Raw genomic sequence first — 14,155 nt, forward strand, 5'->3', positions numbered from 1 at the left:
TGTTATGCCGTCTTTCGCCTTTCCCCGTCCTGTTCAGACGAACGACGATAGCGCACGGCGACCAGGCATGGCATACAGCATGGCGGGATCGGCGCCAGCTGTTCGACCGAACGATGGCGCGCCCAGCGATGCCCGCCCGTTCCTGTTCACTTCGCTCGCTACTCGACATCGTTCTTGTGCAGCGGTATCCTCGGCGATATCGAATACGTTGTTGTTGTTGTAGTAGTAGTAGTATGGTGTTAATATTAAGAAAATAATATTATTATTAGTATAAGAATGAGAACGTATTGCCCGTCGTCAGTACTATGAATTGCAAACATATTAGTTATTATTACCACTATCGTTGTTGTTATCTGTTATTCCATCGAAGCGACACTATTAATTGCACACCACTGTTTTAACGTTTTCTTTCACTATTATTCATTTGGCACTCGTACAAAAACTATTGTTTTATTTTTACAGTAGTCAGTAATCAATCGAAGACCAATGAACTAACCCAGTCGCGAAAATTACCCATATCTGACCTTCATGCAAGTCGTTTTCATATATCCAGTAAGCATTTTATTTTAAATCTAGTTCTTTAATAACAAATAATATATATTTGATTTGTTCAAATTATGTGATTCTTAACATATCACACTTTGTTTTAAAAGAAAATCATTTTCTATATATCACAACTGACAACTGTGGCAGCGTGAAATATAATTTAAGTTTAACCTATATTGCTTAAAGTGAAAAGACAATAATACAAACTTGTCTTGATTTGTTATTGTGGCCTATTCACCAGGTCATCAGTGACAGATGTAAAGACCTTATGAAAACTGGTCGGCAATCTGGAGTATTCTCTTTGAATGAAATATAATCAGTATTGTTAGTTTTTATGCATTGTACTCTCCTTCCATATTTTTCGCTAGAATATTAATTTACAATTATTCTATATATTTTTAGTATTTTAAACTAATTGTACTAAAAATTTCTTAACAGTTAATATTAAACATTATTGAATATTTTAAGACAACTAATTTATATTTAAACTAATATTAAATAAAATAGGTAGGTACCTTAATTTAATTTAAAAGAAACTAATTTTATAACTTTGTTTTAAAGAGCATTTTTCTGTAAGAAATTTATTTTAAATAATTAGGCTTTAATGAAGGTATTCTAAAAGTTGCATAATTTAAAACTATAATCCTAAATTTGTCAGTTTCCTTTTAAATCATTAATGACCTCTGATATATTTCAACTGAAGCAATGGTTTATTATATGATTGTATTATTAGGCACATCTAAAAGTTTCCTAGAAATTAAAAATAAATGAATGTTTTTGTGTATTATTTTAACTAATATATAAAATTATAATTTTATAAATCTTACAAAATTCAAGTTTCTATATAAATCCCATAGTTCCTCCTATTCCTACTCAAAGGAATTCTAATCCACTTTATTCCATTGATTCTTCTCAAATCAACACTTACAAACATAAATAATATTCATTCATAATAATCATAAAGATAAGCAACTATATAAAACCTTATCAATTATATTCACAAATTATGGGTAACCCACTGGGAATAAACTGGTGCAAGATAGCGGAGACTTTAAAACATTTTATTTAGGAATGTTTTATTATGACTTCCTCTCTGGTTATAGTTCAGATTAATTCACCATTCCATACTCATACTTATATCTATTGTATAGATCAGTGATATTATAATATCTATCGAAGGTAATTTCTACATATGTCAATTGAATGTGTATATTTTGTATAACTTGTTTAATGTTAATTTTGAATGTTTATAATTTGTATTCATAATACTTAATAATAATATAAATATTTAACCATTAAATTTAAAGAGGAAGGATTGTATTTAGTTCATATAGTAATAATTAATATTAATTTTATAGTTTGCATTTAATAACTGACACTGCTATCTTGTATTTAATTTTACTTACCTATGGTAAATTTAAATTAAGTAATAACTAGGAATATATAATGTTTTAATAAAAACTTTTTAATATAGCTACAAATTACATTTTTGATGTTTAAATGAATTTATTACAAGTTCATATTTTGTTAATAACTATTGTATACTGTCTTATTTTCATTTTTGTGTACTACTACAATCATATCTAGGTCATTAAGGTCAATGTGACTAGCTCTACTAATATACTTAATAACTGAACATTGACAATGACTTTAATCTAAGCTAAATATTGAAAGTGACTTTATATGTCTGCTTATTGGTTAATACTTTGATATTGTGTCACTATATCAAAGTAGCAATACTACTAATTATAATTATTACTGATCAAATATTTATGAGACATATTCTTTCCTCATTCACACCTTTTTATAAAGTATTTATATTATGAATATTAGAATATTAAAATGTAAGCATTATAGTTTTATTATTATTCAATAGTTTCAATGTTTGCATACATATACTTGTATTTACTAGTATTAATAAGTGCTTGACGGTTTTAACTTAAACTAGTACAAACAACTTATTATGAACTCATAAAATCATTGAATTTATTTTAAATTATTACATTTATTGTTCATTGAAATATTCATTTAAATTATATTATTAGTTAAGTAAAACTTTTACAATTAAAAATTATTAATATTTGTATTTAGAACACCTATATGTAGGAGTAATAAAAATTATTGTCGGCATTTACATGCTTTTATATTTTGTAATGGCTTTTAAATATAAGTATTAATAGTATATTTTAAAAATATATCAACGGTAATCTAATCACTTTAATAGTAGGTATTGTAACTTATATTTATGTACACTCTGTATTCCTGTATATTATACATGAAATATCAATATAATTTCTGAGTTATTATCATAAGTATTTTTATTTATTTTTATTATCATGAACTGAAGGTTAATAAACTTAGGTTTGTAATAAGTTTAACTACGTCAAAAACAAATCTTTTGAAACAGCAATACGTAACTGAAATCCAGTACAACAGACCTGTTCGATATACGATTTCTTTGTGCGACAGTGCTGCGTGTGTTGTGCGCGCGCCACGAACTTTGTTCCTCGGCGCCTAGCGACCGCATTGCAACTGTCCCGCGGCGGCACACACGCTCGGCTAGCGCGCTGACACGGCACATTGTGTTGAACCTCTTTCGGAAGACGTAGACATGAGCATTGCGATCTTCGTGGCGTTGCGGTCGTCGTCCGGACTGAACGTCGTCGTGTCTGCGACTTGTATGTGGGCCAGCGCACTCGGGTACGTACCTCTCTGTACGCACCGTTGATCGTTATTTAATGGTTTTTCTTTTCCCGTTCTCAGTTTCTCACTCGCTCGCCGCTACTCGACATCGTTCTTTGTGCTTTCAGCGGTATCCTCGGCGATATCGAATATACGTTGTTGTTGTTGTAGTAGTAGTAGTAGTCGTGGTGTTTAATAGTCTATTAATGAAAATAATATTATTATTTATGGAATAAGAATGAGAACGTATTGCCCGTCGTCAGTACTATGAATTGCAACTATTATTAGTTATTATTACCACTATCGTTGTTGTTAATTGTTATTCCATTCGGGAAGGACACTATTAGTCATGTACACCACAGTTTTAACGTTTTTCTTTCTCATTACTATTCATTTGGCACTGTACAGCAAACTATTGTTTTATTTTTTTTTTTACAGTAGTCAGTAATCAATCGAAGACCAATGAACTAACGTCCCAGTCATGCAAGAAAAATTACCCATATCTGACCCTTCAGATGTGCAAGTCGTTTCGCAGTATCCAGTAAGCATTTTATTTTAAATCTAGTTCTTTTAATAACAAATAATATATATTTGATTTGTTCAAATTATGTGATTCTTAACATATCCACACTTTGTTTTAAAAGAAAATTTTCATTTTCTATATATCACAACTGACAACTGTGGCAGCGTTGAAATATAATTTAAGTTTTAACCTATATTGCTTAAAGTGAAAAGACAATAATACAAACTTGTTCGATTTGTTATTGTGGCCTATTCACCAGGTCATCAGTGACAGATGTAAAGTACCTTATGAAAACTGGTCGGGCAATCTGGGTATTCTCTTTTGGAATGAAATATAATCAGTATTGTTAGTTTTTATGTGCATTGTACTCTCCCTTCCATATTTTTCAAGCTAAGAATATTAATTTACAATTATTCTATATATTTTTTTTAGTATTTTAAACAAAATAATTTGTACTAAAAAAAATTTCTTAACAGTTAATATTAAACATTATTGAATATTTTAAGTACAACTAATTTATTTAAACTTAATATTAAATAAAAATAGGTAGGTACCTTAATTTAATTTAAAAGAAACTAATTTTTATAACTTTGTTTTAAAGAGCATTTTTTTTCTGTAAGAAATTTTATTTCTTAAATAATTAGGGCTTTAATGAAGGTATTCTAAAAGTTGCATAATTTAAAACTATAATTCAAATTTGTCAGTTTCCTTTTTATAATCATTAAGTGACCTCTGCGATATATTTCAACTGAAGCAATGGTTTATTATATGATTGTATTATTAGGTACACTTCTAAAAGTTTCCTAGAAATTAAAAATTACAAAATGAATGTTTGTTGTGTATTATTTTAACTAATATATAATTAAATTATATATTTTATAAATTCAATCTTAAACCTAAAATTTCAAGTTTATATAAATCCACATAGTCTCCATATCCTATCTCCTACTTCAAAGGAATTTAAATTACTCTTATCTCCATTGATTCCTCTTCTCATAACCAACACTTACAAACAAAATATTCATTCATAATAATCATAAAGATAAAGTAACTATATAAAACCTTATCAATTATATTCACAAATTATGGGTAACCCACCTGGGAATAAACTGGTGCAAGATAAAGGACTTAAAACATTTTTTATTTAGGAATGTTTTATTGAGTGACTTCCCTTCTCTGGTTCAGATTAATTCAACATTCCATACCTCATACTTATATCTATTGTATAGATTCTAATAGATATTATAATATCTATCGAGTTAAAAAATTTCTACATATGTCAATTGAATGTGTATATTTTGTATAACTTGTTTAATGTTAATTTTGAATGTTTATAATTTGTATTCATAATACTTAATAATAATATAAATATTTAATCCATTAAATTTTAAAGAGGAATATTTGTATTTAATTCATATAGTAATACCTAATATTAATTTTATATTTTACATTTAATAACTGACACGTTATCTTGTATTTTAATTTTAATTTACCTATGGTAAATTTAAATTAAGTAATATAACTAGGAATATATAACAGTTTTAATAAAAAAAAAACTTTTTAATATAGCTTACAAATTACATTTTTTGATAACAAATAAATTTCATTACATAAGTTCATATTTTGTTAATAACTATTGCATACTGTCTTATTTTTCATTTTTTGTGTACCTAATACAATCATATCTAGGTCATATTAAGGTCATCGTATCCTTAGCTCTACTAATAATTAATAACTGAACATTGACAATGACTTTAATCTAAGTTAAATATTAAAGTGACTTTATGTCTGCTTATTGGTTAATACTTTTTTTGATATTGTGCAGTCACTATATCAAAGTAGCAATACTACTACCTATAATTATTACTTGATCAAATATTTATGACATAATTTTCTCATTCGCCACCTTTTTTTTATAAAGTATTTATAATATGAATATTAGAATATTAAAATGTAAGCATATAGTTTTTTTATTATTATTCAATAGTTTCTCAATGTTTGCATATATACTTGTATTTACTAGTATTAAATAAGTGCTTGAATGGTTTTAACTTAAACTAGTACAAACAATCGTATTATGAACTCCATAAAATCATTGAATTTATTTTAAATTATTACATTTATTGTTCATTGAAATATTTCTCCATTTAAATTATATTATTAGTTAAGTAAAATTTTTACAATTAAAAATTATTAATATTTGTATTTAGAACACCTATATGTAGGAGTAATAAAAAATTATTATGTCGGTATTTTACATAGTTTTTATATTTTGTAATGGTTTTTAAATATAAGTTAATAGTATATTTTAAAAATATATCAATTTGCAATCAATCACTTTAATAGTAGGTATTGTAACTTATATTTATGTACACTCTGTATTCCTGTATATTATACATGAAGACAATATATAATTTCTTGAGTTATTTATCATAAGTATTTTTTTATTTATTTTTTTTATTATCAAGAACTGAAGGTTAATAAACTTAGGTTTGTAATAAGTTTTAACTGCATGTCAAAAAAAAAAAACAAATCTTTGAAACCAACCTTATCATTCTTGATTTATTACCTATACTTTTAAATTATTTATTTGTGCTCAGTAACCTCTATGACCTAAAAGAAAATTGATTGTACATGATAACAACTCAATTTTAAATATAAATTAATTTTTTAGCCATTAAAATTATTCCTATTTAATTTACATAATAATATTTTTATCCATATTTACAAACAAATTTTCTTTGGGAATTATATATTTAAAATTATAATTTCTGTTAAAATAACTTTAAAAAAATATTTATTTAGTAAAAGTCATATTTCTAATTTCTATGATAAATAAAGACCAAAATAATAAAGGATAGAAAAAATATGAATAACAAAAACTCATCTATAGTATAAAAATTATTACTTACATATTTTATGTAATCCATAGTTATATACATCTACCAGAATGAATGCTATTATTTACTACAAAAATTAAATATATTTAAATTTCGTTGATAAAAACTTGTTTTCTTTTTCATAATACTTGATTATATATTATCTAATAGTAAAATTATTAGGTGGTTCATTTTAAGCAAATGTTCATCTTATTTTTCACAAATCACATTTTCTAACTTTTTAGATACTTATTTATTCTGAAAAAAGACATTTGAATGAAAATTTGATGTATAAAAATGTAGTGTTAAACTATCTTGATCTCTTTCTATGATTAATAAAATGTATGTGGGAAGTAATAAACTATGTGGTAGTATTACTCTCTCAGCCATTTCCTCTTATCTAAACAAGAAATAATTTTAAAAACATGTTTAACTCTGTATTGATTTAATATTTTGTATTACAATATTCTTTCTTTGTATATTATACTGCTAATTTAAAAAGTAAAGTTATTTTAAAAATAAATTATATAAAATTATTTCTTTCTAAAATAGAAAAAAAATATTGTAAAATATAGGTATGTTAATAATATATATTTAAATAAACCAATAATTTTAATTTTTTTTCATTGAGTTAGTTTGCATTAATATTAGTATATTAATTATGTACTTTTATACCTAATCTCATATAATCTATTACTTAACTCAAAAAAAAAAAAAAAAGAACCTTTTAAATTTACATAAATAAAGTAACAATTAAAATTTTTATTAAATAATAATAATAATAATAAAATAAACTGATCATTTTTAATTATAAATTTTATTATAACATATATTTTATATACATATAACATTAACTGTATATTATTATTAATTTAAACCAGCGATTTCCAACTTATGGCTCGCAACGGTCTTAGAAAAAAATGACTCATTGCCAAGTTTTTAGGTCAAAATAGTATATTTTATTCATTTCTATGATTGGCGATTTGCTCAAACTAAAAAGGAAAAAGATGTCTTGATGTGTACTGAAAAAGTTTGGACGTAATACTTTAGATCTTGCCTTTAGGTTTTAATCTTTACATCATTTTTCTATATAAAACTATTAAAACAACCTTTTTGTCACATTTTACTAATAACTGTCTATATTTTATTACTAAATATGTAGATAAACTTGTAATATTATTATTTACTATTGTTTTTATATAAATATATATATATGTTTAATGTACATTTTCTGTTTTTGATTCTCTCATTGAAATTTTTACCATTTTTATCTTATTTAATTTCTACATTTATGTGATAACTCAATAAATATCTAGTTATTATATACAACACATTTATTAATTAATAAGTGTTTATTGATAACTGATTATCTTTATGATATATACTTATTATGATTTATTTATTAGCTACATAATGTAGCCTACATTATAACATTTTATAATTGACGCATATTTTCTTTCTTTGCCTATTTATTAATCATATGTTATATGATATTAGTTATGTGCAATATTATATTTTTGTTTATACTTATCCTAAATAATTTATTATTTTTCACACTAAAGTTTTTTTTTATCGTCAATTCGATTTTCATTAGAATATTATTTTGTATAAACTGTATAGATAACTTAGAGCTGCATTTAGTGTTAAAAAATAATAACCCACAAGTTAGTGTTTCAATTATTTATCAGGTTAATGATTTATTATTCTATAATATGTTAAGTCATTAATCAGTATTTTTTTTAAATATTGTTTATAATTCTACATTTTTGTCTTGAAAGCTTGCATAATCCATCATAAAAATTTTAATGTGTACAAACCAATAATTGCATAAGTAATGACTTCATTTTTATTATGAATAAAATATAATAATTTGTGGTGTAATATTTATTATTTTTTTTTAATTTTTATTACTATAATATACTATTAATAAGTCTATACATCATTTAAAATTATAATATTATTTCACAAAGTATAAAGTTTTCCATGGGGTTTTCCACTATTATGGTAATAAATATGATTAATATATTAAAGATATTTTTGAATTGTTTTTCAAGATATTATATTACTTAATGAATGTATTTATTTATACATACTTCTTTTTTAATGTGGGTTTAAATTGCTTAAAAACGTCTATTTCTATTTAAAATGTGGTATATTATGTCTTTTATAATAATCAAGTTCAGATTCTCAGTGAAGTGGTGAATATATTGATTTTACAATGATGTATATTTTTTTTTTTTTATAGATGATAAATAATTAGAAAAATACTTCAATCAATAACTTTTTTAAGGGTAGTTTCTGATACAAAATTGTATCGAGTTTGTAATTTTGAAAGATTAAAATTTTAATGTATTTTTTTAGTTATCAGAAAAAAACAAAATTAAGAAAAAAAAATTTAATTTTACGCAAAACTAATTTACGAAATTTTTTGATATAATTCTAAAAAAAAAATAATCAAAGATACTTGGAAATTTTCATAAAATGTTTAAATTAGCAATTTGTATACATTTAAACATTTTTAAACTATTTTGTTTTTTTTTTGAAAATACTTATAGATATAAGAAAAATTTTTTTTATATTTATATTATAAATTATTTGTTAAGTAAAAATTCTTGAAAACTTAATACAAGATTTCTCATAAGTTGCATATATGTCAATTAAAAAATATCAAAAAAATATAGCCATTATAATTTTTAATAAGCTTTAATATTAAAATGTTCAAATTTTATTATAGTAATAATTTATAAAATGTTCAATTTTTATAGTTAAGACTTAAAAATTTAATGCAAGATAGGTTGTTTAAGCAGTTGTACTAAAACCAAAAATCTTAAAAATATACGAACAAAATTTTTTTATAGACATTTGAAGGTAAAGTTTAAAATTAAATCATTTAAATAGGTGTATTATGCATTTTACTATACACAATGACATTGTCAAAATATGTAGATTAATTTTAAGCTATTACTTATTTATACTATGAACCTATTCATGCTGTTTTATGATAAGATTATATGATATAATATTTATTAATTAATTAAAATTAATATTAAAAAAATTACTTAGCCTCACTGAGAAAAACTCGTGTAGAGGCCCAAGGTTATCTTAGTTTACAAATAATCTTTATGAATATTGGTACTTATTAACTATAAACATAATAAATAATTTCAAATTAAAGTTACAAATAATGTTATTTAGTATATTACATATATTTAGTTTTAGTTTTGATATTCATATCAAAGCCAATGGGATTTTTTTTTTTTCCAAAGAGGGGAATTAGCATATTGTATAATATAATAAATGTAATATTTTTGGCAAAAATTTTATCAAACCACCATAATACTAACAGTAAAATAAATTACTTAAATAGCTATATCATAAAATATACTGAATAATATAGGCTAACAACTATCTCTGCTCAGAATCATTTTACGCATATAATGATTTATCATTGGATTCAAATTTTATACATTCATTATAGTAACCCTCTCAACACCTACTGTACAATAAAGTGATACCTTGCTACCCATTTTTTTTTTTTTTTTTGCTTTATTGATGACTGCTAGTATACAGTATATTTTTTTTTATTACATATAAAATACATAATATAAATATTAAATATAAGTTCTCATATTTTATGTTCCATATACATATTATAATATATAAAAAAATTGTAATTCATTTAATTGTTTTGGTACAGGTTTGTTATAGATTATAGTATCACCCAGAGTGAGTGAAAACTTTATAGCCCTGCCACTCAGGTTTGTTACTTCCCTGCCATCCATAATAATTAATATATTGTGTAAATATAAAATAGTGAGTTCATCTAACAATATAATATTTATTAAATATGTAGGTTTTTTTTTAATAATATATAAATGATAATAATAATAATTATTATTATTATAGAATCATGTTTAATAATATAATATGTATTGGTTAAAGATAGATATCAATGTTATTTCTGATCGATTTGGCACACACCTTAATTTTACGGCATTTACCTCCTCATCCATTGTTGAGATAATATACGTCCTACATTATTTTTCAGCATACAAATAGACTTTTCATCTACTTAAACTATTACGTTTTAGACCACCTAATTGATTATTGTTGCTCTCTATATGCCTAACATAAACTTCTCATAAATAATCACATTTTTTTCAATATCTAATTCATACTAGCAACATGTCCTAAAGTAAATTCTTAAGCCTAAGAACATAAAAAATATACAATACTATTTATTGGTAACATCGAATCATTAAGTCAATTATTAATTATAATAATTTTTATTTACGACAAACCCTTTGTTAACATCGCCATCACTACCATTTAAAAAAAATATTGTGACCATTTTTATAATATTTTTGGACTAGAAAAATTGAATTTTGACATTTATATCAGACACTTGTGTTAATAAATCTTTTAAATTCATATTTTAACAATATATGAAATAATAGCAAATAATATTAAAATAATGACTAACAAAAATGTACTGTGATGTTATTTTGACCTAATAGTAATGGTATATTATTTTTGTTGAAATATTAAATTATTTATTTATACCACATAACATTATATTTTATATTTATATAATGTATTTATTATTATGGATGGTGAGGAAATAACAAACTAGTACCATTATTTTCTATAAGTTATGACTTAAATTCATATCTAGTCGGTTTGATCTATATAGTTAAATCATTTTATTAATTTTTTGTTTCAGAAGATGAAAAATGATGATGGATTTTCTAGAAACACAAGTTTTTCTTCCATGAATTTTGATATTTGCAGGTATATATTCAAAAGTTACTTTTTATTTATTCATAAAATGTAATTATATATTATGTTATATAGGTAATCTTTAACTCGGTGATCTTTTTCGATAAAAGTTGTATTTCAAAATAAAGATTGCTTAATTTTTCTGTGCCTCCCAAATTATTGTTATTACTAGTTATAATAACTTGCATAAATAATTACTAAACATTAAATTATTCAGTAGTTAAGTAATGATCCTTTAAGTATGATTGGTTTATTATATTTAAGTGAACTATTAAGTTAATCAGTTTATTAAGCAACTCAATATTAATGTGGTAGTAGTATATAAATTGAAATTAATAATACTACATACTGGTAATTTTAATAATTATCATAGTTTATACTGTTACCTATCAAATAAATTTAGAGACATTCTTACAAATCGGTCAACATTTAAAATAAACTATACCTCCAATATTGCATAAAAACAAAAACTTTAAAAGTATAAATTGTTTAAGAAAAACAAAAACAATTGCATCCATGCTTAAATTTTGATCATGGTTTTTTTTAGAATATGTCATTGTGAAGGCGACATTGACACACCTTTAATAGCACCATGTTATTGTGCTGGTTCGTTACGATTCGTGCACCAATTGTGTTTACAACAATGGATTAAATCATCAAATATAAGATGCTGTGAACTTTGCAAATTTCAATTTATTATGCAAACCAGAACCAAACCTTTTAGTCAAGTAAATTTGTTTTATCTTAATTTATTTAATTGAATTATGGTTATACATATCTTAAATTTTTATTTTTAGTGGGAGCATTTAGAAATGTCTGGCATGGAGCGTAAAAAGTTGGTGTGTGCAATGCTGTTTCATATAATTGCCATGACGTGTGTTTGTTGGTCACTCTATGTCCTTATGGATCGGACATTAGAGGAAGTTGAACGTGGACAGTTGGACTGGCCATTTTGGACAAAACTTATAGTTGTGGGCATTGGCTTTACAGGTGGTGTTGTTTTCATGTACATACAGTGCAAGTCATATTTTATGCTTTGCCAAAGATGGAAAGCATATAATAGGTAATTTATTAATAAAAATATTTGTATTTTAAATATATATTTCCAAATGTATTTATCATTAAATTCTATTTAAGGGTAATATATGTACAAAATGCTCCAGAAAAACCACGTAAAAATCAAACTATACTTATTGATGTTGCTGAGAGTAGTTCAGTTGAAACTAATGCAGTTGCATCAATTGTGCCTTTTAAACCACCTATTGAACAAAACGATGAAACCAGTATTGATCTCAAAGGTGTACGTAATGTTCATATATTTTTCAATAATGAAGATAATCCCATAAGATTTCAAGAGGTTGACAATCGAGAACAAGAAGATGTTGAAAAACCAATTTCAAGTGATACTGGAACCTCATGGCATATACAGATAGGAAAAACTCAAGGAGAAAATCCTGAAGGTGAATGTAATCAAGCAGCTGTATGTCAAAGCAATCAGTCAGATCCATCTTTTTTAAAATTGCAAATTAAAACGGCAGAAATAGTAATCAAATTTGGACAAAATGAAACCGTACCTAACGAAAACGAGTTTGACAACAAAAATGTTAACATTCAAATTGAAGAATCAAAATCTAAAAATGACGTGCCTGATACTACAAATCCAGTTCAAATACGATTGGATTTTGGAAGAGATAAAAACTATGAAGACATTGATGAAACCCATGGGTCTCCTTCTCAATCGCCATTATTATCATCTAGAAGACTCTCTAACTATAGAGATGATAAATAACAACTCTATACACTTATTATAAGCTAATCTGTGATTTAACAGAAAATAAAACATCATAGAATTTATTTTCTTCCCACTTAGTTTAATACAATTTTTTTTTTTTTTTTGGAGCATTTATTTCAAATAATCATAGTTTTTTAACACTGACAAAAAATATAATTTCTTCTTTTTATAAACCTATTTTGTGTTAATATTTAAGTTTTTATGGATTTATTATGTTTAGAAGCTCAATAAATTAAGTGTGATTATTATTAGGATATATTATTTTTTATTCACATTATTATTAATGAATACTTTTTGATGATGAATGATGATGATAATTAAATTTTTGACCCGGCAAAGACTGAGTTACAAATATGTGATGTTGATAAATTTCAAACTTTTTTTGTATTTCATTTTTGAACCAACATTATGTACTAATGTCTCATCAATATCACAAATGATATACGTGAAAAAAAATTAAATGTTTTTCAAGTTATTTTTTTTTTTTTTTTAATTTTTAACATAAAATAATTCTATTTTAATTTTTTTTTATATATATATATATATATATATAATTATTATTGATTAATAAGTGTATGATCATAGGCGTAGGGTGGTAAGATTTTTTTGGGGAGGCTGTAGCCTTCCTAGGGGTAGACATGTACCATCTCGTGAAAAGCTTTTTCTGAATTTAGGAAGGGGGCTAAGCCCCTTTTAATTACACCTATATGTATGATACTAATTAATGTGATTTGTCATACAGAAAACATTTAAATATGTAATGTCACTTAACATAGAATTATTGCTTATTGTAGATTTATGTGAAAGATTGAATGAAATATATATAAATATTATATTAGTTATTAATAATTACATATATTGTTCATATTTGATTTTGTTTCTGATAAACATAAGGTATACAGTAAAATAAAATTTTATGTTTTATGTTAAATACACTTTAATGTTTTTCTCTTT

At 24.1% G+C, this 14,155-nt stretch overlaps 1 protein-coding gene across 2 annotated transcripts; it reads left to right on the forward strand.

Annotated features, from left to right (window-relative positions):
• The first annotated feature begins 3,035 nt into the window (after positions 1-3,035).
• On the forward strand, positions 3,036-13,263 carry LOC112593285. 2 transcript variants are annotated; one of them, XM_025337650.1, is made up of 6 exons: positions 3,036-3,246; positions 3,667-3,769; positions 11,354-11,421; positions 11,957-12,137; positions 12,207-12,472; positions 12,547-13,263. In XM_025337650.1, the coding sequence occupies exons 2-6, from the start codon at positions 3,710-3,712 to the stop codon at positions 13,196-13,198; spliced, it is 1,227 nt and encodes a 408-aa protein (XP_025193435.1). In that variant the 5' UTR covers positions 3,036-3,246; positions 3,667-3,709; the 3' UTR covers positions 13,199-13,263. The 2 variants fall into 2 exon arrangements, with proteins under 2 accessions (XP_025193435.1, XP_025193436.1); XM_025337651.1 differs by lacking the exon at positions 3,036-3,246 and adding an exon at positions 3,271-3,579.
• The last annotated feature ends 892 nt before the right edge of the window (positions 13,264-14,155 follow it).

The sequence above is a fragment of the Melanaphis sacchari genome, unplaced genomic scaffold (assembly GCF_002803265.2).
Source record: "Melanaphis sacchari strain LSU unplaced genomic scaffold, SCAv2.0 Contig1_pilon_pilon, whole genome shotgun sequence".
NCBI lineage: Eukaryota > Metazoa > Arthropoda > Insecta > Hemiptera > Aphididae > Melanaphis > Melanaphis sacchari.